A 26,960-nucleotide genomic window follows, 5' to 3' on the forward strand; every position below is an offset into this window, starting at 1 on the left:
CAGGCTGGTCTCGAACTCCTTACCTCGTGATCCACCCACCAAGGCCTCCCAGACTGCTGGGATTACAGGCATGAGCCACCGTGCCTGACACCTGGCTAATTCTTTAAAATTATTTGTAGAGATGGGGTCTCCCTGTGTTGCCCAGGCTGGTCTTGAACTCCTGGGCTCAAGTGATCCTCCTGGCTTGGCCTGCCAAAGTTCCAGGATTACAGGCATGAGCCACTGCACCTGGCCTAGGCTTCAGTTTTTATGTGGAATGAGGATGATGGTATATATGATTTCTAAGGTTCTTTATAACGCTGGTATTTTAAGCTTTGGATATAGTTCTGATAAATGTGTCTTATATAACACAATGGCATTACAAACAACTCTACTGTCTTAAATAAGAATAAAACAGGATTCGCTAGATTACAAATTCTTGATGCCAAGCAAAGTGATTTTCTTCATCCCTACATTCCCAGCACCTAACATAGTGCCTGGCCCAGAGTAGAAAGGAGAGCAACGTGTGTTTGTTGAACTTTTCTGCCTCCTAAACACCAGGGCCTGTGCCTCCAGGGAGTAAGAGGCCCACCTGTCAGCCGGGTGCGGTGGCTCAAGCCTGTAATCCCAGCACTTTGGGAGGCCGAGACGGGCGGATCACGAGGTCAGGAGATCGAGACCATCCTGGCTAACACGGTGAAACCCCGTCTCTACTAAAAAAAAAAAAATACAAAAAACTAGCCGGGCGAGGTGGCGGGCGCCTGTAGCCCCAGCTACTCGGGAGGCTTGAGCCACCGCACCCGGCAGGAGAATGGCGTGAACCCAGGAGGCAGAGCTTGCAGTGAGCTGAGATCCGGCTACTGCACTCCAGCCTGGGCGATAGAGAGAGACTCCGTCTCAAAAAAAAAAAAAAAAACGAAGAGGCCCACCTGTCACTACACAGACTTCTTACTGTCTCTATGAATTCCTCTCCTGCCTCTCAAAATGCAGTCCCTTCCAGGGTCAGCCTCTGACTCATCATTTCCACACTTCTTCCTTGGTCAGTGTTTATTCCACAGGCTGCATCTATTTTCTCTATGCTAAAGGCTCCCAAATTTACATCTCCAGAGCTCCTCACTTTTTTCCAGCCTCTCACTCCAGTGACTTGACAAATCACTAAACGCTTGCTCACTAGCACTTGGAATCAGCAGTCCTTTCCCACTTTCTTACCAGCTCTCAAAATCTAAAATTATTCCTTTTCTTTTTACTGCGTGGTCTCAGTTCCACTGCTTATCAGCTGTATGATCTTGGACATGTTGCTTAACCTCCACGTGTCTCCCTTTCCTTAAGTGTAAAATAACAATAGTACCTGCCACACAGAGCTGTGGTCAGGGTTCAGTGAGGTGACCCTGTTCACAGTCCACAGAGTAAACACTCAGTTAATTGTGGGGGGTCCTCCACCTCTTCCTGCTATTATTATTATTATTATTGTTATTATTATTATTATTATTATTATTATTTGAGACAGAGTCTCGCTCTGTTGCCCAGGCTGGAATGAAGTGGTGTGATCTTGGCTCACTGCAACCTCCACCTCCCAGGTTCAAGCAATTCTCCTGCCTCCGCCTCTAGAGAAGCTGGGATTACAGGCACCCACCACCATGCCTGGCTAATTTTTGTATTATGGCTGGGCATGGTGCCTTATGCCTGTAATCCCAGCACTTTGGGAGGCCAAGGGAGTGGATCACCTGAGGTCAGGAGTTTAAGACCAGCCTGGCCAACACGGTGAAACCCCGTCTCTACTAAAAATATAAAAATCAGCCAGGTGTGGTGGTAGGTGCCTGTAATCCCAGCTGCTCGGGAGGCTGAGGCACGAGAACCGCTTGAACCCGGGAGGCAGAGGTTCCAGTGAGCCGAGATTGCACCACTGCACTCCAGCCTGGGTGACAGAGTGAGACTCTGTGTCAAAAAAAAAAAAAAAAAGAGAAAGAAAAATTTGTATTTTTAGTAGAGACGGGGTTTCACCATGTTGGCCAGGCTGGTCTCGAACTCCTTACCTCGTGATCCACCCACCAAGGCCTCCCAGACTGCTGGGATTACAGGCATGAGCCACCGTGCCTGACACCTGGCTAATTCTTTAAAATTATTTGTAGAGATGGGGTCTCCCTGTGTTGCCCAGGCTGGTCTTGAACTCCTGGGCTCAAGTGATCCTCCTGGCTTGGCCTGCCAAAGTTCCAGGATTACAGGCATGAGCCACTGCACCTGGCCTAGGCTTCAGTTTTTATGTGGAATGAGGATGATGGTATATATGATTTCTAAGGTTCTTTATAACGCTGGTATTTTAAGCTTTGGATATAGTTCTGATAAATGTGTCTTATATAACACAATGGCATTACAAACAACTCTACTGTCTTAAATAAGAATAAAACAGGATTCGCTAGATTACAAATTCTTGATGCCAAGCAAAGTGATTTTCTTCATCCCTACATTCCCAGCACCTAACATAGTGCCTGGCCCAGAGTAGAAAGGAGAGCAACGTGTGTTTGTTGAACTTTTCTGCCTCCTAAACACCAGGGCCTGTGCCTCCAGGGAGTAAGAGGCCCACCTGTCAGCCGGGTGCGGTGGCTCAAGCCTGTAATCCCAGCACTTTGGGAGGCCGAGACGGGCGGATCACGAGGTCAGGAGATCGAGACCATCCTGGCTAACACGGTGAAACCCCGTCTCTACTAAAAAAAAAAAATACAAAAAACTAGCCGGGCGAGGTGGCGGGCGCCTGTAGCCCCAGCTACTCGGGAGGCTTGAGCCACCGCACCCGGCAGGAGAATGGCGTGAACCCAGGAGGCAGAGCTTGCAGTGAGCTGAGATCCGGCTACTGCACTCCAGCCTGGGCGATAGAGAGAGACTCCGTCTCAAAAAAAAAAAAAAAACGAAAGAGGCCCACCTGTCACTACACAGACTTCTTTACTGTCTCTATGAATTCCTCTCCTGCCTCTCAAAATGCAGTCCCTTCCAGGGTCAGCCTCTGACTCATCATTTCCACACTTCTTCCTTGGTCAGTGTTTATTCCACAGGCTGCATCTATTTTCTCTATGCTAAAGGCTCCCAAATTTACATCTCCAGAGCTCCTCACTTTTTTCCAGCCTCTCACTCCAGTGACTTGACAAATCACTAAACGCTTGCTCACTAGCACTTGGAATCAGCAGTCCTTTCCCACTTTCTTACCAGCTCTCAAAATCTAAAATTATTCCTTTTCTTTTTACTGCGTGGTCTCAGTTCCACTGCTTATCAGCTGTATGATCTTGGACATGTTGCTTAACCTCCACGTGTCTCCCTTTCCTTAAGTGTAAAATAACAATAGTACCTGCCACACAGAGCTGTGGTCAGGGTTCAGTGAGGTGACCCTGTTCACAGTCCACAGAGTAAACACTCAGTTAATTGTGGGGGGTCCTCCACCTCTTCCTGCTATTATTATTATTATTATTGTTATTATTATTATTATTATTATTATTATTTGAGACAGAGTCTCGCTCTGTTGCCCAGGCTGGAATGAAGTGGTGTGATCTTGGCTCACTGCAACCTCCACCTCCCAGGTTCAAGCAATTCTCCTGCCTCCGCCTCTAGAGAAGCTGGGATTACAGGCACCCACCACCATGCCTGGCTAATTTTTGTATTATGGCTGGGCATGGTGCCTTATGCCTGTAATCCCAGCACTTTGGGAGGCCAAGGGAGTGGATCACCTGAGGTCAGGAGTTTAAGACCAGCCTGGCCAACACGGTGAAACCCCGTCTCTACTAAAAATATAAAAATCAGCCAGGTGTGGTGGTAGGTGCCTGTAATCCCAGCTGCTCGGGAGGCTGAGGCACGAGAACCGCTTGAACCCGGGAGGCAGAGGTTCCAGTGAGCCGAGATTGCACCACTGCACTCCAGCCTGGGTGACAGAGTGAGACTCTGTGTCAAAAAAAAAAAAAAAGAGAAAGAAAAATTTGTATTTTTAGTAGAGAATAAAATACTCTACTAGGGGTTTTGCCATGTTGGCCAGGCTGGTCTCAAACTCCTGACTTCAGGTGGATCCGCCCACCTCGGCCCTCCAAAGTGCTGGGATTATAGGCATAAGCCACCGCGCCTGGCCATCTGCCTGCCATTATTATTATTAAAGGAGTTATTACCTGGTAAAATCGTAACAGGAAAAGTGGAAGTGTTCTCCACAGAATGAGGAGCAGCATAAACACTTGAGTTTTTATTTTTCATTTTTTATACTGAATATAACTAAAGCCTAAGCACTTGAGTTTTTTTTTTTTTTGAGACGGAGTCTCGCTCTGTGGCCCGGGCTGGAGTGCAGTGGCCGGATCTCAGCTCACTGCAAGCTCCGCCTCCCGGGTTCACACCATTCTCCTGCCTCAGCCTCCCGGAGTAGCTGGGACTACAGGTGCCCGCCACCTCGCCCAGCTAGTTTTTTTTGTATTTTTTTTTTAGTAGAGACAGGGTTTCACCATGTTAGCCAGGATGGTCTCGATCTCCTGACCTCGTGATCCGCCCGCCTCGGCCTCCCAAAGTGCTGGGATTACAGGCTTGAGCCACCGCGCCCGGCCAGCACTTGAGTTTTAAGTCAAAGAAAATCCAGGAAAAAGGGTAGGGCAGGAGGGGATTGGTCATCTGTTGACAAGTGTAAATATGATCTTAATATTACAAATGTCTCTTAAAACAGAAACAGAATTACTGGGAGGCCTGATGGGAGCACACACTAGGAACCAGTGGGGTAAGGGGCGTCTGTGTGGGCAGCTGCAGGGCAAACACCAGCAGTGTGAAAGCAGGGGTCCCAGGAGAGAGCCCGTAAGACTGGATCCAAATGTGAGTTGAGAATAAAGAGTGAAGAAGCCAGGCTTTACCCAGGAGCAGAGCCAGTCCACAGGGTAAACACTCAGTTAACTTCTTACGATTCACTAAGAAGATACAGCATCACGTCCACAATATGCCTGCCAAAAATGCAGAGTCTGAATCTGACCATGGGAAAATTTGAGACAAACTGAAATTGAGGGGCAATCTACAAAATAACTGGCCTACATTCCAACAATGTCAAGGTCATGAAAGACAAAGAAAGACTAGAGGGTTTTCCAGAATAAAAGAGACAAAAGAGACATGCTGACTAAATGCAGTACATGATTCTGGACCGGACAGTGGACTATGAAATCCTGCTCTTTTTTCCTTTGCTATAAAAGACACTATTGGGAAAACTGGCAAAGTTTGAATAAAGTTTGTAATTATAGAAGCATATTATATCAGTGTTAATTTCCTGATTTTGATCATCCTACTGTGGCTTTTAGCAGAATGCTTTGTTCCTAAGAATGCACACTGAAGTATTTGGAGCAAAGGAGTAACTGCAACTTACCATCAAATGGTTCAGCAAGAAGTACAGATCTGCGTCTCCATATGCATACATGCACACATATACAGTGACAAAGCAAATGCAGCAAAGCGTTAATAATGGGGGAATCTGAGCAAGGGGTGGATGGAATTATTCTTGCAACTTTTCTGTAAATTGAAATTTTTTTAAAAATAAGGAGTAACAGAGAGAGTTTGCACATGTGAGAGACACTTTCATTTTTTACTTTTTTTTGAGATGGAGTCTTGCTCTGTCACCCAGGCTGGGCTGCAGTGCCACGATCTTGGCTCACTGCAACTCCCACCTCCTGGGTTCAAGCAATTCTCCTGCCTCAGCCTCCTGAGTAGCTGGGACTACAGGCACATGCCACCATGCCCAGCTAATTTTTTGTATTTTTGGTAGAGACGGGGTTTCACCATGTTGGTCAGGCTGGTCCTGATCTCTTGACCTCGTGATCCGCCTGCCTTGGCATCCCAAAGTACTGGGCTTACAGGAGTGAGCCCCTGCACCCAGCCTGAGACACTGACTTTCACTACAAGCCAGTGAACACGCTTGAGCTGTCAAGAGGGGAACAGAAACATGGCAAGGGACAGGGCAGGCTATCCTGGCTGAGAGCGCAGAGCCCTGTGGCAGGAAGGAGCCACACCGCCCTGAAGCAGGTGAGACAGTCTTGAGAGACAGGGAGGAAGGTGCTTTTCCCACTCAGGTGTCCAAGGAATATAGATCAGGCTTCCAGGAACTCGCTGTGTTGAGAGGGGAGAGGAAGCCTCAGCAGGCACTTTGGAGGTGAAAAAGGATCAAATCGACAATGGAAGAAGAGAAACAAAGAAGTGAAGCTGAGCAGGAAAAGGAGGGAGATGGAGATGAGGAGAGTAAAGAGAGGGGATAGGCAAGAGGAGAGGGAGGAGAGAGGGGACAACGACAGGGCTCCCTGCCCTCCCAGCCCGCCCTCAGTGACCCAGGGCAAGTCCTTGACACCCGCACCCTCAGCCCTGCTGCTGTGGACAGCTGTGATTCCAGAGGGAGAGTATGACCAGCTGAGCGCTCCAGGGAATACCTTCCTACTCCATCCACTTTAGGCTCAGGAGAAAGGTCCCTCCATAAAGTCCTTTTAGTTTGTAGCCAAACCCCAAAAGCATGTCTGGGACCAAGGTGTACCTCCAGAGGCCCACACCTGGACACAGGTGTAAGGAAGCAGAGTCGCCCGGGAGATGCACTGGAGACACGTGGAAGTATAAGGGCTGGTTCCATGGATTTGTCCCTGTTGTCAGGAAGAGCTGGGGCACTGAAGGATGAGAAAGGTCGTCCAAGACTCAGGCCCTCCAGGGAGAGGCTCGGGCTGGGCCTCGGAGCATGGGAAGCCACGAATGTCTAAGCTGCAGCTTGGAAGTCACCTGGGGCAGTCCCCCTCACTGCACAGCAGAGCCCTGGAGCACCTCCCAGATTGACTGCAGGATAACCTTAGGCTCCTGGGCTCCTGACCCTCCTCGAACTGCTGGGAATGGCACTGTGAAGTCACAGCCCCCCCTGGTGGCTCTACACAGAAACCACATGTTCCCCAGAGCCCTCAGAGCAGTTGGGTCTCCAAATCCCAGACTCCGGGATTTTACAGGTAGACAGAGGCCCTGCAAGAGCAAAGGGCCCATCTCTCGCCTTTTCCAGATGAGGGAGCACAGGAGGGGAGGATGCTTGCTCTAAGTTGTGATACTAGACTTGTCACAGTTGTAAAGTTGTAAGACTCTTAGACTCTTGTGTGGTTAAAGTCAGTGTCTTTTGACACATCCTGGTCATTTAGTCCAGCATCCAGGCTTGGCTTGGGATGCTAGACAGGAGCAAGCTGACAAGCAGAATCATGACCTTTTCCCAGTCTGCCCACACCTTTGTGGCCACAGCCAGCCTCCTTAAAGCTGGGCTTGAATCACAAGAGTGGCTGGCGTTAAGAGCCCCAGGCCGGCCGGGCGCGGTGGCTCACGCCTGTAATCCCAGCACTTTGGGAGGCCGAGGCGGGCGGATCACAAGGTCAGGAGATCGAGACCATGGTGAAACCCCGTCTCTACTAAAAATACAAAAAACTAGCCGGGCGTGGTGGCGGGCGCCTGTAGTCCCAGCTACTCAGGAGGCTGAGGCAGGAGAATGGCATAAACCTGGGAGGTGAAGCTTGTAGTGAGCCGAGATCGTGCCACTGCACTCCAGCTTGGGCGACAGAGCGAGACTCCGTTTCAAAAAAAAAAAAAAAAAGAGCCCCAGGCCAAGCTTCAGGGTTCTGCAGGCACGGGCTGGAATTCTGAGTGGACACTTGCCTCTGTGTGCCGCACACCCACCCCTCCATGATGTTAGGCTAATACCTCCAGTTGTTACAAAGATGAAGTGGCATCAGGAATGCAAAACACCCACCCCACAGAAGGCACACTTTCCTTCTGTCACACTCCAAGTTCTCTGCTCCTCTCAGCATCCACACAGCCCAGCTCATGGCAGGTGTATCCGTGGTTAGGGTCAGGGTCCTAACATGGGAAGGGACCACAGGAGGCTACCTGTTGAGGCCTCAGCCCTCTGGCAGACACCGGTGAGTCTAGAGAAGATGAGCTGGCAATTATCTTCAAGAATATGGCTAGGTCTCTTTAGAGAGGCATTTCTGTGTTATCGACTTACCCCTACACCCCCATTTACCTAAACCCAGCTGTGATGGTTCCTTTACAACTCAAGTCCATCTCTGTTTCATCTGTTAAGTGAGCAGCACCTGCTAGCATCAGCTTCAGAGGAAACAATGTACATAGTCTCTTAGTTGCCCCCAAACCTAGCCTCTTTTCTTGGGGCTAAGCAACTGTAATTATTCTTTATTCTCAACCTTCCTGTTTTCATCCTTCCCTTGTGAAAACTCTGGATTCACCACAGTGGTTTTTTTGTATGTTTGTTTGTTTGTTTGTTTTGAGATAGAGTCTCAGTTTGTCACCCAGGCTGGAGTGCAATGGCACGATCTCAGCTCCCTGCAACCTCTGCCTCCTGGGTTCAAGTGATCCTCCTGCCTTAGCCTCCCAAGTAGCTGGGATTAAAGTGCCCGCAACCACATCTGGCTAATTTTTGTATTTTTAGTAGAGACGGGGTTTCACCAGACCAGGGGCTGGTCTCGAACCCCTGACCTCAGGTGATCCACCCGCCTTGGCCTCCCAAAGTGTTGGGATTGCGGGCGTGAGCCACTGTGCCCAGCCTCACCACAGTTTTAAGAATGTTACAAAATCAGCACAGGGGGTACACAATAAATATTTGCTGAATGAACTATTGAAAACTGAACAAGATTCACTAACTTGAGACTAACTGATGCAAAATGTAAAGGGGCTTCTCCACTCCGGTGGCACTACTGTCATTTATCACAGCTGGTAAGGTCCGCTCTCCCACGCCCCCTGTGATGGGTCGGTGCTGGCTCAGATGCAGCTCCAGTTCACCCTGATGAAGCACCAGGTCTGGGTCCCCCAGGCCTTATTTGTCCCCTTTCTTTTAAACTCATTATGGTGCTGGCTTTGTTCCCTAAATAGATCATTTTTCCCTCCTATATTTCATCACAGTTCTGTATAGGTTTCTTTCCCCAATTTATCAAGGTCACACTGGACGTTTCTTCTGTCTCTCAGGGCAGCCATAACCCCAGGGATGAACTTCAGCACAGGCTGAAATATCAATGAACAGGCAAAAGGGCCAGAGTCCTTGAAAGATCACCTTAAATGTCCCTTTAGGTTAATGTCAAGTCACTGAAAATTGTCCCCTGGCTTAAAACTACTTTTTGATAGTCGACCTCAACAGTCATCAAAGAAATATAAAGTAAACTGCAAAATGCCAAAGTCTTTGGACTACCAACCTGACAAGTATATGTATACATTCAAGGTCATTCCTGCCTAGTATTGGAAGGGTGAGAGATGGGAAGGAAAGCAGGCCACATTTCTGGAGGGCTACTGAATCATAGGAATGAGAAGCTTTAAAGACAAATATTCTGAACCTACAATCTCACTTCTGGAAACGTACCTTAAGGAGATGATTAGGGACGCTCACAGTCATGTGGCTTCATAGATCCCCATCATGGCACAGTCCATGTAACAGAAGACTGGGATCCAGCACCCACACTGCAGGGGACTGCCCAAAGAAATGACAGACCCGCCTTATATTGGGAGACCATGGCAGCCTTGAACAGGCTGCAGAACTGTGTGTGCTGGCTTGGAAAGAGGTTTCTAAGTGAAACAGCAAGATGTGTACACCACAGTGTCCACTACTGTCCATTTTTTGTAAAAGTATATTTTATATATGTCCTATAAAGGAAAAAAAAAAAGTCCAGAAAAAGCTGGGCACAATGGCTCATGCCTGTAATTCCAGCACTTTGGGAGACCAAGGCAGGTGGATCTCCTGAGGTTTGGAGTTCAAGACCAGCCGGGCCAACATGGCGAAACCCCGGCTCTACTAAAAATACAAAAATTAGCCGGGGGCGGTGGCACATGCCTGCAGCCCATGCCTGCAGCCCCAGCTCTCAGGAGGCGGAGGCAGGAGAATTGCTTGAACCCAGGAGACAGAGGTTGCACTGAGCCAAGACTGCACCAGTGCACTCCAGCCTGGGTGACAGGGCAAGACTCCATCTCAAAAAAAAAAAAAAAAAAAAAACAAAAATTAGCTGGGCATAGGGACACAAGACTGTAATCCCAGCCACTCAGGAGACTAAGAATCGCTTGAACCCATGCAGTGGAGGTTGCAGTGAGCCGAGATCACACCACTGCACTCCAGCCTGGGCAAAGAGTGAGACTGTCTCAAAAAAAAAAAAAAAAAAAATGTCCAGAAAGAGATAGTCCAAAACGTTAACATTCACTGACTCTGAATGACTGGATCATAGGTGATTTTTATTTTCTTCTTTCAGTTGCAGTTTTAAATTTTTATATGTTGATATTTATTACTAGCATAGAACAAGAATGACAAGGCTTTTGTTTTGGTGGCTAAGTAAAAGTGCTCTCTTTGTTGCTCTGTCCACAGGCTCCACAGCTATCGGCCCATCCTAAGGATATGGACACGCCTAATGTGTGGCCAGTGACCCAGAAGGTCAAATCATTCTACAGCAGACACAATCACAACAAGGCTTCGCTGTACAGGAACCACTTCCAGGTCCCAGCAGACAGCTGCTCTGTTGGTCTGCTTTCTCCAAAATTGATTAGAGCAATGATAATTAAAGTAGCCTAATGAAGGACTTTGTATTGAGGGGAGCAGCAGGTCTTGAAGTAGAACTCAGATTTGAGATTTAGCTCTGCCACTGTGTCATTTAGAGTCACTTTTAAATCTCTCTAAGCCGGCTTCTCTAGCTGTAAAACAGTGATCTAATCATGCCTGTTTTTACATATTTCATCAGGTTGCTGTGAGGTAAAAAAAAATCCAAGTGGGCCGCGCGCGGTGGCTCACACCTGTAATCCCAGCACTTTGGGAGGCCGAGGTGGGCGGATCACGAGGTCAGGAGATCGAGACCATCCTGGTTAACACGGTGAAACTCTCTCTCTACTAAAAAATACAAAAATTAGCTGGGCGTGGTGGCGGGCACCTGTAGTCCCAGCTACTCAGGAGGCTGAGGCAGGAGAATGGTGTGAGCCCGGGAGGCAGAGCTTGCAGTGAGCCGAGATCGCGCCACTGCACTCCAGCCTGGGAGACAGGGCAAGACTCTATCTCAAAAAAAAAAAGGCCGGGCGCAGTGGCTCAAGCCTGTAATCCCAGCACTTTGGGAGGCCGAGACGGGCGGATCACGAGGTCAGGAGATCGAGACCATCCTGGCTAACACGGTGAAACCCCGTCTCTACTAAAAATACAAAAACTAGCCGGCGAGGTGGCGGGCGCCTGTAGTCCCAGCTACTCGGGAGGCTGAGGCAGGAGAATGGCGTAAACCCGGGAGGCGGAGCTTGCAGTGAGCTGAGATCTGACCACTGCACTCCAGTCCGGGCGACAGAGCGAGACTCCGCCTCAAAAAAAAAAAAAAAAAAAAAAAAAAAAAAAAAGAAATCCAAGTGAAAATGACATATAGGCACTTTATGAGTGTTCCCTACTCAAATGCAGTACTGTTGTCTCATGCTCTCTTTCTGTTAATAGCACCTCAATTCTACTCTGGGGGACATTCCTCCTCTCTTTTTGGTTTGGAATGTCCCCTGGCTTCAGGGACAGCTCAACATGGGCCTGGAGAGTCAAATTCCATCCCCAAGCTCAGGACTCAGCGAGATCATCCAGAGACTGTTCCTGAAGTGATGGGAAGGCAGACCTCCCCTTCTGCAGGGTGCTGAGTGGTAGGACGACAGTGTGCAGCTACTGGGGCTCTCCAAGCCAGCACCCAGGACCAGCCTGCCTGAGAACAAAGCCAGCAAGGGAAAGCCGAGCACCACCGATGGGGCAGGGAAGGCTCCAGCACGTCTTGGGTGGCACGCTGAGTGCTGGAGCAGGGAGCAGGAAGCCTGTTCCTAGACCCCCGTTCTTCAGCCAATAAAGTCCCCTTTTATCACACAGGCCTGTGAGCCCATCTGAGTGGGGTATCTAGGACTTGCCAACCCCAAAGATTAAAGTGTTTCTTGCAGAACACTTTAATTTGCTCACTCACTAGGAAAATTAAAACTGCACGCAAGACAATTTCCTTAAGGAGCTTAGAAAATGAAAGGGCTGGCCGGGCGCGGTGGCTCAAGCCTGTAATCCCAGCACTTTGGGAGGCCGAGACGGGTGGATCGCGAGGTCAGGAGATCGAGACCATCCTGGCTAACACGGCGAAACCCCGTCTCTACTAAAAAATAGAAAAAACTAGCCGGGCGAGTTGGCGGGCGCCTGTAGTCCCAGCTACTCGGGAGGCTGAGGCAGGAGAATGGCGTAAACCCGGGAGGCGGAGCTTGCAGTGAGCTGAGATCCGGCCACTGCACTCCAGCCTGGGCAACACAGCGAGACTCCGTCTCAAAAAAAAAAAAAAAAAAAAAAAAAAGAAAATGAAAGGGCTGGAGGGGACAGTGGGGACAGTCTCGAATGAGTAGGTAACCTGAGAGACTGCTCCTAATCATTAACAATTGCGCATGAATTAACTGATCAGGCTGTAACTTCGCTTGATGCTAGCTGGTGGAGCAGCAACTCACATTCCATGTCTTTTCCCCTGCTTTGTTGAGGTTGCTCTTTTCACTTGAAATGTCACAGAATCATAATATTTTCAAGCTGGAAACACTTCAATCTATTATTCCCAGGTCTCATTTTGCAGATGAAGAGACTGAAGCCAACATTAGAAAAGCAACCTACTCAAGGTCACACTGTTCATTATCCACCAAGCAGAAATTCCACCAGCTGTTTTTCCCACTGGGCCTGGGGACCATCACTACAGATGGATCAGCTCTACCTGAGGCCCAACACACTAGAAATGGGATGTATGACAAAGTCCTAGTGACAGAATGGACTGGTTTCCTGTCTCACATGTGCCATCAATGTGCTCCCTTGGCAAGAAGCTAGGCCCAGGGCATCAGTGCTCAGGGACACCAACTCCAGATTCGGCTCTGTCACATATAAGCTGTGTGGCCTTGGGCAAAGGTCTGAACCTCCCTTGGCCCAGCTCACCATTTCTCAAGCAAAGAGAATAACTGCCACCTGGCTGAGCTCACAGAGTGGTTGTGAAGTTCAAATGAGCTAACTCAAAATTCTATGGAGCCAGGCACGGTGGCTCACACCTGCAATCCCAGCACTTTGGGCGGCCAAGACGGGAATATCACGAGATCAGGAGTTCGAGACCAGCCTGGCCAACATGGTGAAACCCTGTCTCCACTAAAAATACAAAAATTAGCTGGGCATAGTGGCACACTCCTGTAATCCCAGCCACTCGGGAGGCTGAGGCAGGAGAATCACTTGAACCTGGGAGGCGGAGGTTGCAGTGAGCCAAGATCGCGCCATTGCACTCCAGCTTGGGCAATAGAGTGAGACTTTGTCTCAAAAACAAAAAAATTTTATGGAAAAATGGTGATAAGTACCATACAGAATATGACGGTGCTAGTCTCTAGTAAAATCACTGTGCTGAGAGGTGACATGACAGAGCAGAGAGGCTTTGGAGTGTAACAACTTGGGTTTGAATCCTGATTGTTACATTGACTTGCTGGGCTGTAAATTCAAACTCCCTAAGCCTCAGGTTTGCTTATCAGCTAAATGGAAGTAAGAATATATACTTACATTTTTCAGTGGAGGTTAAATAAGAACCCACAACCCCTAACATAGTGCTGGGCACATACTGGGTGTTGAATACATGAACTGATGTCACAATTATTAAAAGGGTACTTGATCTGAGATTGACCTGTTTGCAGCATAGTTTTCAACAGTCCCTGCTACTGCTGCATGGAGTTCAATGTCCCTAATAGCCATGTTAGGATAGCACTTGGTACAGTCACTCTGGACTCTGCAGGACTCCCGACCCAGGCAGGCCCTCTCAAGGTTCCTTTGCGTTCCTCCAACCCCCAAGAGGTGATCCACCTCCTTCTCCCCAAGAGCCCCTAGACAGAAGCCTGTGACTCTGGGGTACAAGAGCAGAAGAGAATAGTGGGGTGGGGCACACTGTCCCCTGGGCTGCCTCCTAGACCAGCCTGACTATTTGCTTTCAGCCTGCCACCTGAGCCACTTTCTTTCCTCTGTCGTGTCCTAATCGCGTGCCATCAAGGTGCTGTGAGAAAACAGAAGCAGGAGTGAGTGACTAGCCTGATTTCAGGGCCACTGCCAGTACATGGAGATGTCCCCTCTGGGCAGATGAATTAGAAAAAGGTGCTCCTCCCACCCAGCCCATGGCCTGGTGGGCAGGGCGTATGCTGGACTTCAGCTCCAACTCCCATGCTCGGTCAGGAGCCCCGGACAGGGCACCGCCAGCATGACCACGTGCAGTGGTCCTGATCACTGGGGAGAGCTGGCAAAAGCCTCTTGAAGCTAGCCCTCTTGAGCTAGGTGCTGAAGGTCAAATACACGTCCACTAGGACATCAGGATGGAGAAGAGCTTCCCAAGCAGATGGGACAAGAGGAAGAAGTGCATCATAGGCTTAGGGAATAGGCCAGGCTGTTGTCAGTGAGAAGACACTGACTCTAGATCCAGCTCCATTGCATCCAAACTATATGCCCTTGGGCAAAGCATCCCACTTCCCCATACCTCAGTTCAACTCTGCCAAGCAAGGAAGAGAACAAGCTGATGATGAGCTAATCAGATGCATGCTGGAGCAGGGAAGGAGAAGAGGCTGGGGAAGGCCGGGGCTGGAATGTCAAGAGCATTTTCTGCCATGCTAAGAAGTTCAGCCTTTAACCTGTGAGCACTGGGGTTTGAGAAGGGGTTTCTTCACTAGTCTGTTTGAGAAGAAGATGGGCAACTCCAGTTTTTTCACAAGATCATGGTCAGGTGGTATGCAGAAGAGACTGACCTGAGGAAACTTAAGGGCTGTGGTCAAGTGGACAAGTCTGGAGAGGAGCAATGAGGAACAGGACTGAAGCAGCTCTCCTCCCTGCCACTCCCTGGCCTCTCACCCTTCTCCCTTCCCTTCCCCAGCCTCCCACCCTCCTCCTTGCACCTCCTCTGCCTCCTGCCCTCCTCCCTGTACCTCCCTAGCTCCTCCCACAGGCCCTCCACTGTGGTCCTGAGGCCAAGGCTCTCTGTGTGACTGCTTACCTCACACTTGACGCTCAACAGTCTCAACAAAAGGGAAAGGCCAGAAAAAGACCCAAGAATTGTCTGGTACAATGTAAAAGTTTCTTTTAAATCATTTCTTGGCCAAGCACAGTGGCTCACACCTGTAATCACAATACTTTGGGAGGCTGAGGTGGGTGGATCACTTGAGGTCAGGAGTTTGGTCAGCCTGGGCAACATGGTAAAACCCATCTCTACTAAAATTACAAAAATTAGCTGAGTGTGGTGGCACGTCTGTAATCCCAGTTACCAAGGAGTCTGAGGCAGGAGGATCACTTGAACCTCAGAGGCAGAGATTGCAGTAAGCAGAGATCACACCACTGCACTCCAGCCTGGGTGACAGAGTGAGACTCTGTCTCAAAACAACAACAGCAACAAAATATCATTTATTTAAAATGATAAGAGGACAGATTTATCAACGGATGCTGCCATGACAACAGATGATCTATATGGAGAAAATAAAATTAGATCCTTATCTTACACCACACACAAAAATAAATTACAGCTAGATTGGACTTAAATGTAAAATATTAAGCTAAAGAATAGAAGGGACTGGGCGTGGTGGCTCACATTTGTAATCCCAGCACTTTGGGAGCCTGAGGCAGGTGGATCGCTTGAGCCCAGGAGTTCAAGACCAGCCTGGGCAACATGGCAAAACCCTATCTCTACCAAAAAACAGAAAAATTAACCAGGCATAGTGGGGTTCACCAGTAGTCCCAATTACTTGGGAGGCTGAAGCAGGAGGATCGATTGAGCTCAGGAGGTCAAAGCTGCAGTGAGCTAAGATTGTGCTGCTGCACTCCAGCCTGAGGTTAAGAGCGAGACCCTGTGTCCAAAAAATAAAAACAAATTTTTAAAAAGAATTTAAGAAGGAAGAAAGGTGCATGTATCTCAAGGGCAGAAAGTATTTTCTAATCATAAAGTAAAGAAAAACACATAAAAACATTTTAAAAGAAGTAATTTTGCTGGGTGCGGTGGCTCACACCTGTAATCCCAACACTTTGGGAGGCTGAGGCGGGTGGATCACTTGAGGTCGGGAGTTTGAAACCAGCCTGGCCAACATGGTGAAACCCCATCTTTACTAAAAATACAAAATTTGCTGGGCGTGGTGGCACGTGCCTATAATCCCAGCTACTTGGGAAGCTGAGGTAGGAGAATTGCTTGAATTTGGGAGGCAGAGGTTACAGTGAGCTAAGATCACACCATTGTACTCCAGCCTGGGTGACTAGAGTGAAACTCCATCTCAAAGAAAAAAAAAAGTAATTTTAAGCTCATAAAATATTTAATTTCTTTATGCCAAAAATTATAATCAAAATAAAAGCAGTTGACAAACTGGAAAAATGTTTTCTATATACGTCAGAGGAAAGTTAGTATCCTTTTTCAGATTTGTACAGGGATAAGAAAAAATTAAAGACTCAATAGAAAAAAATAGAAAAGTAATAATAATAGCTAATAGTCACAGAGCACTTAACAATGTGCCAAGCACTGAGTTAAGTGCTCGAAATATATGATGGTGTGTGAACCCCACAACCCTGTGAGGTGGGTATATGATTATCTTCAATTCCTAGATGGGAAACTGAGGCTTAGGGTAAGTTACTCACAAAAAATTGTGCCACTGTTAAATGACAGCGCTGGAGCCTTCCTGACTCCAAAGCCTGTTCTCTTAACTACACTGTGCTTCAAATAAAAAAGAAGAGTGATAAGTGGTAGCTATTTTTTTCTATATATAATGAATGTACATATATATTTTGTACATATATGAGTTAAAATTTACTAGAATCAAAGGCCATTATAATTTTTCCTGTCAAATTGACAAGGGAAAGAGAGAACACTTGGTGGGGGATGCGGTGTTCATTCTCTTGGTCTCCTCCTGTATCTGGCCACCTCTTTGCACCACTTTCCCTGCAGGCTCCCATCTTCATCCCTTCCCTGGTCTCCCCGTGCCTAGGGATGGTAAGTGCTCAGCTGCTGCTAGCCACACATCCTTTGGTGGTTCACCCGTATCCAGCCCATACCTTCATAAATCTGCTGCTTTATAAACAAACTCTCCTTAAATTGTCTTAATTTGATTGTGTCTTCTGTTTCTGTGTGGGATGCTGACTGATACATCTTTTTTTTTTTTTTTTTCTGAGATGGAGTCTTGCTCTGTCCTGCAGGCTGGAGTGCAGTGGTGCAATCTCAGCTCACTGCAACCTCCGCCTCCCAGGTTCAAGCAATCCTCCTGCCCCAGCCTCCTAAGTAGCTAGGATTACAGGCGTCTGCCACCACACCTGGCTAATTTTTGTATTTTTAATAGAGACGGGGTTACACCATGTTGGCCAGGCTGGTCTCGAACTCCGGACCTCATGATCTGCCCATCTTAAATTCACAAAGTGCTGGGATTACAGGCGTGAGCCACCATGCCCAGCCCTGATACATCTTTTGACTTACCAATTTTATTCCAGAAATTTATCCTAAGGAAACAACCAGGAAGGTGTGAAAATGTATAAGGATATTTGTAGCGGCATTAAAACTGAAGAGAACCTAAGTATTCAACAGTAGGGAACCAGTTTAATAAATCTGATGACCCACATGATGAAATATTATGTAGTTGTTAAAAATCACGGCTGGGAGGCCGGGAGCGGTGGCTCAAGCCTGTAATCCCAGCACTTTGGGAGGCCGAGATGGGCGGATCACGAGGTCAGGAGATCGAGACCATCCTGGCTAACATGGTGAAACCCCGTCTCTACTAAAAAATACAAAAAAAACTAGCCGGGCGAGGTGGCAGGCGCCTGTAGTCCCAGCTACTCGGGAGGCTGAGGCAGGAGAATGGCGTAAATCCGGGAGGCGGAGCTTGCAGTGAGCTGAGATCTGGCCACTGCACTCCAGCTTGGGCGACAGAGTGAGACTCCATCTCAAAAAAAAAACCAAAAAAAACAAAAAAAACAAAAAAATCACGGCTGGGCACAGTGGCTCACGCCTGTAATCCCAGCAGTTTGGGAGGCTGAGGCGGGCAAATCGCCTGAGGTCGGGAGTTCGAGACTAGACTGACCAACATGGAGAAACCCTGTCTCTACTAAAAAAAATACAAAATTATTCAGGCATGGTGGCACATGCCTATAAACCCAGCTACTCAGGAGGCTGAGGCAGGAGAATCACTTGAATCCGGGAGGCGGAGGTTGCAGTGAGCCAAGATGGCGCCACTGCACTCCAGCCTGGGCAACAAGAGCAAAACTCTGTCTCAAGAAAAAAAAAAAAAATCAGATTACAAACCAGGCAAAGTGGCCCACAGCTATAATCTGAGCACTTTGGGAGGCCAAGGGAGGAGGATCGCTTGAGCCCAGGAGTTCAAGACCAGCCTGGGCAATATAGCAAGACCCCATCACTACAAAAAAATAAAAAAATTAGTCAGGTGTGGTGGCACGTTTTTGGTCCCTGCTACCTACGAGGCTGAGGTGGGAGGATCGCTTGAGCCCAGGAGTTCAAGGTTACAGTGAGCTATGATCGCACCTGAACAATGGAGCAAAACCTCAACTCTAAACATAAATAAATAAATAATAACATGTTGGCCGGGCGAGGTGGCTCGCACCTGTAATCCTAGCACTTTGGGAGGCTGAGGCAGGCAGATCACTTGAGGTTAGGAGTTAGAGACCAGTCTGGCCAACATGGTGAAACCCTGTCTTTACTAAAAATACAAAAATTAGCTGGGTATGGTGGTGTATGCCTGTAATCCCAGCTACTCGGGAGGCTGAGGCAGGAGAATCACTTGAACTCGGGAGATGAAGGTTGCAGTGAGCCAAGGTCATGCCACTGCACTCCAGCCTGGGTGACAGAGCAAGACTCCACCTCAAAAAAAGTAAAATAAATAAATAATAACATTTAAAAATCAGGTTACAAATGGATATTTAACAATGCAGAAATATACTTATGAAATATATTGAGTGAAAACAAAATGTTCCTGCGAATCCTATTTTGAATATAAAAGTGAACGATGTATCCCCAAACTACTAATGGTAATTATCTTTTAATTATCAGGTTATGGGTAGTTTTTATTTTCTTCTTTTTTTTTGAGACAGATTTTTGTTCTCGTCGCCCAGGCTGGAGTGCAGTGGTGCGATCTCAGCTCACTGCAACCTCCACCTACCGGGTTCAAGCAATTCTCCTGCCTCTGCCTCCTGAGTAGATGGGATTACAGGTGTCCGCCACCATGCCCAGCTAATTTTTGTATTTTTAGTAGAGATGGGATTTCACCATGTTGGCCAGGCTCATCTCAAACTCCTGACCCCCAAGTGATCCGCCCACCTCGGTCTCCCAAAGTGCTGGGATTACAGACAAAAGCCACCACACCCAGCCTTATTTTCTTCTTTGTATTATCTTGGTGCGTTTTAGATTTTCTATAATGTTCATGTGCTCTTTCATAATCAGAAAAGGTATATCCAATAAATATTATCTATTTTAAAAAGAAACATTAAGGTTAAGTTCTGTAACACCTTGCCCCATGTGAACACACAATCACACCAATTCCTCAGTCCCTGCTGAGAGATGGGCCCCTGCTGGCCCAGGACATTGGTGGAGCGGCTATGGCTGGCAGCGCTGCCTGCACGCTCCTGCACATCTGCATCAGCGTCAGCTTATGGCGGTGTGCATTCAGCCCGTAGCCCTAGGCCTCAGGCTTGCTTCAGGACCTAAATGTTCACCAGCTGGGCTCTGTAAACCCAAACATCAGCTCTGGTGCATGACTGAGGGAAGGGCAGTTAGAATGCCTCAACTGCTGGTCGGATAGACTCAAGGAAACATGGATCAGCTGACCTCATGGCAATTTTCAACAGAGACAGCATAGAGCAGTAGAGAAAAACAAAACAATGAGCCCCAGGGCTTGGAAAGCCATAGGTCTGAATCATGACTGAGCATCTGAGCCGCTGTTTGACCTCAGGCCAGCTTTTAACCTCTCAGTCTCAGTGTTTTCTTGTCTACAAGAGGGGTCATATTACTTATCTCTCAGGTTATAAGCATCGGATTGAATTAAATGAGCACAGAATAAAGGCTCCCTAAACAGTGGTTAATATTAAAGAGAAAGGGCCTCCTGGGCCTGTGAGACACTCAGGGTCCCAGAGCTTTAGCTCTGATGTGCAGGTAAACAGCAGCAGCATGGTAAAAACTGTAGGGAGAGAGAAGAGATGCTTCTGGCAAGGAAATGGTCACCTGGTGTTTTGCCTAGACACTTGGCTGGCACTCAACACATGCTCTGTCGGTAAGAAGAGCTACCTGCAGTGGGTCCCAGGTCCAGACTTGAGTCATTCAGCTCTTCCTCCTCTTCCCAGAAGTACTGTGGTGGCTGCAGAATCCGAGACTCTTCACTCTCTTCGCTGGGGAAGCCTGAGCCAGGGGCTCCCAGCCCAGCTCCCAGGCCCATAGTCTCACTAGGCTCCTCTGAGTCCAGTGGCTCCAAGCCAGTGGGCAGCAGGAGGTCTAGCAGGGAGGTGGAGGTCAGGCCCTCTGGGCTAGGCTCATCAGACCCAGCCGCACAGGCACCCAGGAACGCTCCTGTGCAGACATAAAAGCCAGACAGTCAGGGGAGGCAAGAGAAGACAAAGACTGGTGCCAGGTTAGAGCATGTCTCAAATGACAAAGGTCCTGGGGAGGGGGGGACTTCAGTGGACACTCCTGAACACCCAGAGGCTTTGCGGGGATTCCGAGACGCTGTTTTCATTTCAAAAAGGCCAAATTGCTTAGACTTCCCTATGGCAGGGGCAAGGGGAGACAGATGGAGACAGGCAAGGGAGAGACAGGAATCACTGAGTCAGCGTTCCACTGCCCATGTGCTCACTCAGAAAGCGCCTCCTGAGTACCCTCTCTCTGCTGGCAATTGTGCTGCATGTTTGGGGCTACAAACAGAAGTGAAGACAGGGCCCATGCTTTTAAGGACCTAGCTGTATGACTGGATGAACACGGTGTTCCCCAGGCTTCCATCCTTGGCTGAAATTTCTCCAAAACTGAATTAGGAATATGATTTGTATTTCAGCAATACAGTATCCTGAATATAGTCTTTAGTTTTTTTATTTTTTATTTTTTTTTGAGATGGACTCTTGCTCTGTTGCCCAGGCTGGAGTGCAGTGGTGCAATCTCGGCTCACTGCAATCTCCACCTCCCAGGTTCAAGTGATTCTCCTGCCTTAGCCCCCCGAGTAGCTGGGATTACAGGTGCCCACCACCACGCCCAGCTAATTTTTGTATTTTTAGTACAGACAGGGTTTCGCCATGTTGGTCAGGCTGGTTTTGAACTCCTGACCTCAAGTGATCTACCCGCCTCAGCCTCCCAAAGTGCTGGCATTACAGGCATGCGCCACTGAGCCCAGACTCTGAACGTAGTCTTTTAAAAAACCACGTGGGGTCACAGTTCAAACCCAACCCAGTGCTGGTAATTTGACATATTTGTTTAGAATCTTGGATTCTCTCTCTCTCCTAATTTACCAAAACAAGCAAATAAATGGACAGGAAAACAAATTAAAGGAGGCCTTCTTCCTCTTCTTTCACTCTCATTCTTTAAGGACAGGAATATAGCCCTATTTGCCAGTTTCACAACTTAACCTCTAACTTAATGACCTAACCACACAAATTACTAACTTGCTGTGAGGCTCCTGGAAAGCTGCTCAAGACCTCTGGGTCTCAGTCTCCTCAACAGAAAGGCAAGGAAGCTACATGAAATGACCTCTGAATTCTTTTCTAAGACTAACATTTAAGGATCTAGGGAACAGGGAATTTCACAGTCTTCCTCTTGCTCTACACCAGATGCCTACTGTGACCTGACTTGACTATAGTGTATGGCAATTTTTAGTGATGTTTATAATAAAAATAGGGCTAATATTATTGGTGCCATGTGCTTTGCTGAGCAGGCCCTAAGCTTGATATGTGCCAATACTGTGACTGGCCACTGAAAAAAATGAGCATTTCAGACTGTCCTGTGAGTCCGGGTATGAGGGAGTCTGTGCACACCATGCACCAGCCAGACAACTCACAGCCAAGAACGCCACATCCAGCCATAGGGGTGTATTCTGGGTTGTGTGGATGGCGGATGGGGAGTAGAGACTCCAGGGGAAGATAGACAGGCCCTGAGGTCAGAGACAGGAAGATGTTCTATAACAGGAGAGAAAGGCTGGTACCAGGAAATAGGTTACACTCTGGCTTCTCTGGCTGAGCGACTTCACCACCACCAGCCTTGCTCTACTCTTCTGTGTAATAAGGACAGCACTTCCTACCATGCCTCCAGTGTGAGGGGCACCAAATGAGGTAATTCCTGAGCCATGTGTGAAAGCTGCTGTACAAAGAGCTTCACAAACCAAAGTATTCTACAAATATTGTGTTATTATCCTTTATAAAAACAGAGACCTGTGAAGTTCATGGCCTGGGGAAAAAAAAAATTTAAAAGAGACCATGGTATCTTCAAATACATTAAAACAAAAGGTTGATGTGAATAAGAAGATCAGAGTGATTCTATCTGGCCTCAAAGCCAACGCTGGGGCTAAGGAGGCATCAGAGTCTTAACATCTGACCAGGGCTAGTAACATCTGTGCCAGCCTTTAAGATCCCGTGAAGCTCTGTCTCTCAATAAAATAATTCACAGGTCCAACTCTGAGCTTTAGAAAGTACCATCATAACTAGAGGGTGGGGCTGGGTGCAGTGGCTCACACCTGTAAATCCCAGCAGTTTGGGAGGCCAAGGCGGGAGGATCACTTGAGGTCAGGAGGTTGAGACAAGCCTGGCCAATATGGCAAAACCCATCTCTTGTAAAACACAAAAACTAGCTGGGCGTGGTGGCACACGCATATAGTCTCCAGCTACTCAGGAGGCTAAGGCAGGAGAATCGCTTGAACCCGGAAGGCGCAGGTTGCAGTGAACCAAGATGGTGCCATTGCACTCCAGCCTGGGCGACAGAGCAAGACTCTGTCTCAAAAAAAATAAAAATAAAAAAATAACTAAAGGGCGGGCATGCTGTGACCCTGGGCAGGTGGGAGCCAATGGCACTGCTGTGTTGCCAATGCTCCTAAGGACTGCTCACAGGAGAATGCCTTCTGCCAAGTCCAAACCAAGAAGCCATCACACCCCATCCAGAATGTCTTCTGTTCGCCTAGGCACCACGTCCATGGTCAAAGATTCTGCTTCCAGTCAGGCCCTGGCTTCATGAAGCTGAAGCCATGTTCCCGGAGCCTGTATCCGAAACCCTGACTCAAACAGAGAAACCACCATCTCATATTTTGTGGTTTCTTTGAGCCAAAGGCATTTAAAAGACAGAGAAAGCCAAGACAATCAATTTTGGGTCCACTCCCCTTGAAGTTCCCCTTTGTTCCTGGGAGAGGATGAATTAAGAATATTGGACTCTCTCTAGCCCAGACTTTCCCATGACCTCTTCCACTCTAATTTCCCCTTCCCATCATAGGGGGACCCTAAGCTACTCTTGGATTTTTTCCTAGCCCAAATATTACAGAAGAAAGCAGTATCTATCCCCTACTAGATAGATGGGAAAGAGACAGAGTGCCATGTCCTACCACAAAACAGTACCTTCCTAAGGTTCTTCCTGAGAGGGGTTATCCAATGATGTCCCAATTAATAACCTACAATAACACACATCTTTGCAATGAGACTTTGTAGCTCCTCCCATCAAGAGATGAAATCTAATTCTCCACTCCTTGAATCTGAGCTACCTTTGTGAGTTACTACACAAGACAATGCAGGAGAAAAGATGATGTGCCATTTTCAAGGCTAGGCCTCAAGATACCTTGAATGCTTCCATTCTCTCAGGATTCTGCTCAAGGCTATCCTTCAGGAAAACTGGAGCCGACGCAGAAGACAGCCAGGTCAGCTCAGTGTCCAAACTTGAAGGAGTTCAGCTGAGACCAGAACCACCCAGCTGATTGCAGCCTAAACTGCCAAACTACAGAATCATGAGCTAAATAAATGGCTACTGTTTAAATCCAAAGCTTTCAAACTTGAACCAGTATGGAATCACCAGGAGGGCTTGTTAAAACAGAGACTGTTAAGCCCACCCTAGAGTTCTGAATCCAGTTGGTCTGTGATGGGGCCCAATAATTTGCATTTCTAGCAAGTTCCCAGGTGATGCTTCTGGTCCAGGGATCAGATCTTGAGAACTGAGAATCTGAAACCACTAAATTTTGGGGTGACTTATTATACAGAAATAGCCAACTGATACATTAAGAAAAATTATAAATCGAGTTCTCCTTTTGGATCAGAGTAGTGTTTAAATGGTTAAATTCCATTCATTCATTCATCCATTCATTCATTCATTCTTCGACCGAAAAGCCTTTATTAAACGCTTTTTTGGACTAGGCATGATCCAAGGCTATGTTGGTACAGAAATAAGAAAGATATAGTCCCTGCCCCCAGAAGAGTCAGTTTCTACTATAGAGACCAGCAAGAAAACAAATCATTATGCAATAGTGTAACAGTGACCACATAACTCTGTTTGAGCCACAGGGTTAGTAGGGCAGGGAGAGAGATCTCAAAGTTAGTTACTAACAGAGCTGCTCATGGCACTGTACTGACTGTGCTCAGTACACTGTGAAGGAGAAAGGAGGCTGGAGGAAATAACAACACCGGGAGCTCAGGAACATGTGTTCAGTTTCCCATTCTCTAGGGTAGACAACCATGCCACTCAGGGGGGCACACAGCTGAAATGCCCCACACTTCACGATAAAGAAAATAGCAGGGACGATACAGAAACATAAGTGTGTAGACATGAGAGACGCCTCCATTAGAATTACAGTCCTCATAGTGCTTCACCGCTGGAAGAAAAAGAGAGCTCTTTTACGAACCCCTAGCATTTCCCCCTGCACCCATCTGTCCCGCACACTGCCCTCTAATCAGCACTGCTCAGACTGAAATGTGTGTGAGTCACCCGAGTCTGCTGACACAGTAGGTGTGAGTGATACTGCTGGTCCCTGGATCACACTTTGAGTGACAACGCTCAGAGAGGTCTTTTTATTGATTTTATTTTTTCATTTTTATTTATTTTTGAGTTTCACTCTTGTCGCCCAGGCTGGAGCGCAATGACACATTCCTGGCTCACTGCAACCCCCGCCTCTCGGGTTCAAGTGATTCGCCTGCCTCAGCCTCCTGAGTAGCTGGGATTACAAGTGCCTGCCACCACACCCAGCTTATTTTTGTGTGTGTGTTTTTAGTAGAGACTTAGTTTCACCATGAAACTAAGTCTGGTCTCGAACTCCTGACCTCAGGTGATCTGCCCACCTCGGCCTCCCAAAGTGCTGGGATTACAGGTGTGAGTCACTGTGCCTGGTCAACTTTTTTTTTTTTTTTGAGATGGAGTTTCTCTCTTGTTGCCCAGGCTGGAGTGCAATGGCACAATCTCAGTTCACTGCAACCTTCACCCTCCGAGTGCAAGCGATTCTCCTGCCTCGGCCTCCCAAGTAGCTGGGATTACAGGCATGTGCCACCACGCCTGGCTAATTTTGTATTTTTAGTAGAGACGGGGTGTCACCATGTTGGCCAGGCTGGTCTCAAACTCCTGACGTCAGGTGATCCGCCCACCTTGGCCTCCCAGAGTGCTGGGATTATAGGCGTGAGCCACCACGCCCGGCTAAGAGGTCTTTTTAAAATGCAAATCTGGTTCTATCATTCTATCAAGGTCAGATCCTTTGAAAAGGCAGAGAAGGCTCTCATAAACTGACCATTACCTCCCCTCCCCTCTCTGTCCCCACCTTCCCCAATCATACTCTATGCTTCAGACAAACTGACTACCTGCAATTTCTAGAACACAGCCGTCTCTTTTGCCTTCTGGGTCTTTGCACATGCTCTTCTGCTTGAACATCCGTATCTCCCTATCTCTGTCCTGTCCCACCACCCACCTGCTAATTCTCACTCCTGCCTCCAGTCTCAGCTTCCAAGAAGCTTTTTGTGGCCACTCCAAGTCTGGATGAGGCACCATTCCTCTCTATCACAGCCTTCTCAACAAACTACTCTCACTCCACTTTTCTCACCAAATTGTAACGACCTTCACAGAGCCTCCACTGTACATGAGAAGTCCCTTGTGTCAATCCCACCCTGGAATTCCAGTGCCTAGCACAACCTTTTACACACACTGGGGACTCAATAAAGGTTTGAATAAATAATTAGTAGTCTAGTCCAACTTTCTTGTTTTACAAATGAAATAACTGAGGCCTTGTGGAATGATTAAGGTCAAACAGCTAGTTAATAGAGGAGCTGGTTTCTCCCCCACCAAAAGGTCTTGCGGATGCTCCAGGAGGAAGAATGGAAAGCTACTACTTGTGGGGCTGGGTACCTTCCTTCCTCCAAAGGATACATGAAAGAAGATAACATGTAAGACAGCTTAAATATTTCATGTGCTTTAAGGGCCAGGGAAAGAAGCCAGAGCTGAAAACTAGAAGATACCCCTTTCCAAACACTGCCCAGGGTCCCCACAACCAATCCAATCAATTGAAGGAACCTCTTCTCTTGAAAAAGACCAAATTAGTAAAGTGACTCCCCATGTTTTTGCCAGCAAGAATCCCTTATTTACATTTCCATGTGGCTCCTGTGTTTGGAAATTTTTCATCTATAAACTGTACTTATTTAATAGTTATTTTCTAATTTTTGAAAAGTGAATCAGAATCATATAATACTGCCAATCAGATGTGATACCAATTACAATTGAACTTTGGTTTCAGGTGGGCTGTGCTCTTATTAGAAGTAAAATTTCTATTAGACTGTCGATTACAAAGAAAAATACAGTCACTCCTGAGCTCCTATTCTGTGCCAAACAGTGTGTTAGGCCCTTCCTGGGGGTGCAACAAGAGACAGATGAACAAGAGACAGGCTTTGCCCTCAGGAAAATTACCAACTCTTGGGAAGTGAAATCCTAAGTTATTTAGGGGACGTCAGCCGATGTAACAGACTGCTTTGCAAAAGCAGTATCCCCAGGGCTGGCAGGGAGCCAAAATACAAGAAA

The 26,960-nt window shown here is 47.6% G+C and overlaps 1 protein-coding gene across 2 annotated transcripts in view; it reads right to left on the reverse strand.

The window, feature by feature from the left end:
- PODXL2 (podocalyxin like 2) overlaps window positions 1-26,960 on the reverse strand; it is a 46,144-nt gene that overhangs the window by 15,732 nt on the left and 3,452 nt on the right. For both annotated transcript variants that reach the window (XM_033210898.1, XM_033210897.1), the window contains exon 2: window positions 20,250-20,528. In XM_033210898.1, the coding sequence (XP_033066789.1) occupies window positions 20,250-20,528 (279 nt within the window). The remainder of the gene's footprint in view (window positions 1-20,249; window positions 20,529-26,960) is intronic.

This window comes from Trachypithecus francoisi, unplaced genomic scaffold (assembly GCF_009764315.1).
Source record: "Trachypithecus francoisi isolate TF-2019V2 unplaced genomic scaffold, Tfra_2.0 Lachesis_group0, whole genome shotgun sequence".
Lineage (NCBI taxonomy): Eukaryota > Metazoa > Chordata > Mammalia > Primates > Cercopithecidae > Trachypithecus > Trachypithecus francoisi.